General features: G+C 54.9%; 1 protein-coding gene across 1 annotated transcript; it reads left to right on the top strand.

The window, feature by feature from the left end:
• Positions 1-248: 248 nt before the first annotated feature.
• Positions 249-1,165, top strand: CGCS363_v000420 (putative J domain-containing protein; the record flags this gene model as incomplete). The annotated part of the gene is made up of 4 exons (XM_036632269.1): positions 249-279; positions 338-398; positions 455-995; positions 1,088-1,165. 4 exons carry the CDS (start codon positions 249-251, stop codon positions 1,163-1,165), a joined length of 711 nt encoding a protein of 236 aa, XP_036501267.1.
• Between the last annotated feature and the right edge of the window lie 402 nt (positions 1,166-1,567).

Genomic DNA, 1,567 nt, shown 5'->3' on the forward strand with positions numbered 1-1,567 from the left:
CCGACTCCACTAGCCCCGCGCAGCGTTTCCTCCGGCTCCGATCAAGCCACGTTTGCTCCTCAGTTTCATGCGCCACATGACGTTGACGTCAATCACCCCAGGTCCCTTGGAGGCGAAAGGTGCTGCAGATACTTGACCACCCAGCAGCCTACAGTCTGCAGACTTGACTCCTCTGCCTCCTGTCAACCCTCAGCCATTTCTATATCGGAGCTGACCTGAGGTATCCTCCTACTTGACCGTAATTCAAGATGGCGAACACTGGCGCTCCCCCGAACTACTGTAAGTGACCCCTCCACCCCACCATAGCTCGCCACTAGGCCTAACGCTGCGGCCCAAGATGCGATCCTGGAGATCACCGAGGCAGCTACGACCCAGCAGGTTCGAGATGCATACAAGAAGTAAGTGCACGCTTAGGTCCCATAGTTATAACTGAAGATGCTGACACATTTTACAGAGCCGCCCTGAAGACACATCCCGACAGGGTCCCCGCCGATTCCCCAGAGCGAGCGTCACGAACCCGCAAGTTTCAGCTTGTCAACGACGCATACTACACCCTTTCCGACACCACAAGGAGGCGCGAGTACGATGCTCAGCGCAAGATGTTCGGCGCGTCGGCCGGCTACACCGCCAACGACCCATTCGACGATCCCGAGGAGGAGATCCCCCCGCAAGCCGGTCCCAATACCAATAACGCCTACTCCTGGGCTTGGAACTTCTTCACCGGCCAGCAGGCAAAGACAGAGGAGCAGCGCGAGAGGGCAGACAACCAGCAATTCGGCGATGTGTTCGAGGAGATGCTGCGCGAGGAGGGCATGGCGGAGGAGGGTACCAACCGACCGACGAGCTCTTTCTGGGGGACCATCGGTGGCGTAAGCGGCGCTGCGCTGGGTTTCATCGTCGGGAACATGCCCGGCGCGTTGGCTGGAGGTGTTGCCGGGAACAGACTTGGGGCAGTTCGAGACGCCAAGGGGAAGAGCGTCTACGCGGTGTTCCAGGTTAGTGCGAATCTGGAGATATCTACCGGGTAGATCCAGTTAGACTCTCTCTTGTGCGCAGGATTATTGAGAACTCTGCTGACGACATACAGGATTTGCCGCAGTCAGATCGTGCTAGGTTGCTCACACAGTTGGCTGCCAAGGTCTTCAGCCATACTGTGGGGGTTTGAGTAATGTGTTACGAGTATCGGGCTGGGTTTTCTACGTCAATAGGTCAGCTTGGAGTTTGGGATTGGCACGAATTATTAGGTAGCTGAGCATCGATAGGCCACTGAGGCATCGTTACATTGATATCAATAGATAGTTGTTTCCTGCATGAAGTTACCGGTGACAACTCGACTCAGCTAAGGGAGGAAAGGTTCACGGACTTTGCGAGGGGGGTTTGCATCTGTTTGTGTACAGACAATACCGTGGCATTTGAACAACATTACGGCGAGCTCATTCAATGACCGTGCCAATCGATTCCATTTAGTAACACCGACGAAAGTCCGTGCCGCCATTGTGGTATGAACACACATGCGTATTGAGTTTCTCATGGTGTCCTCGTTGTATGAGTTCAGATCTCGTAGTGA

This window comes from Colletotrichum siamense, assembly GCF_013390195.1.
Source record: "Colletotrichum siamense strain Cg363 chromosome Unknown KSG_Cg363_contig01, whole genome shotgun sequence".
NCBI lineage: Eukaryota > Fungi > Ascomycota > Sordariomycetes > Glomerellales > Glomerellaceae > Colletotrichum > Colletotrichum siamense.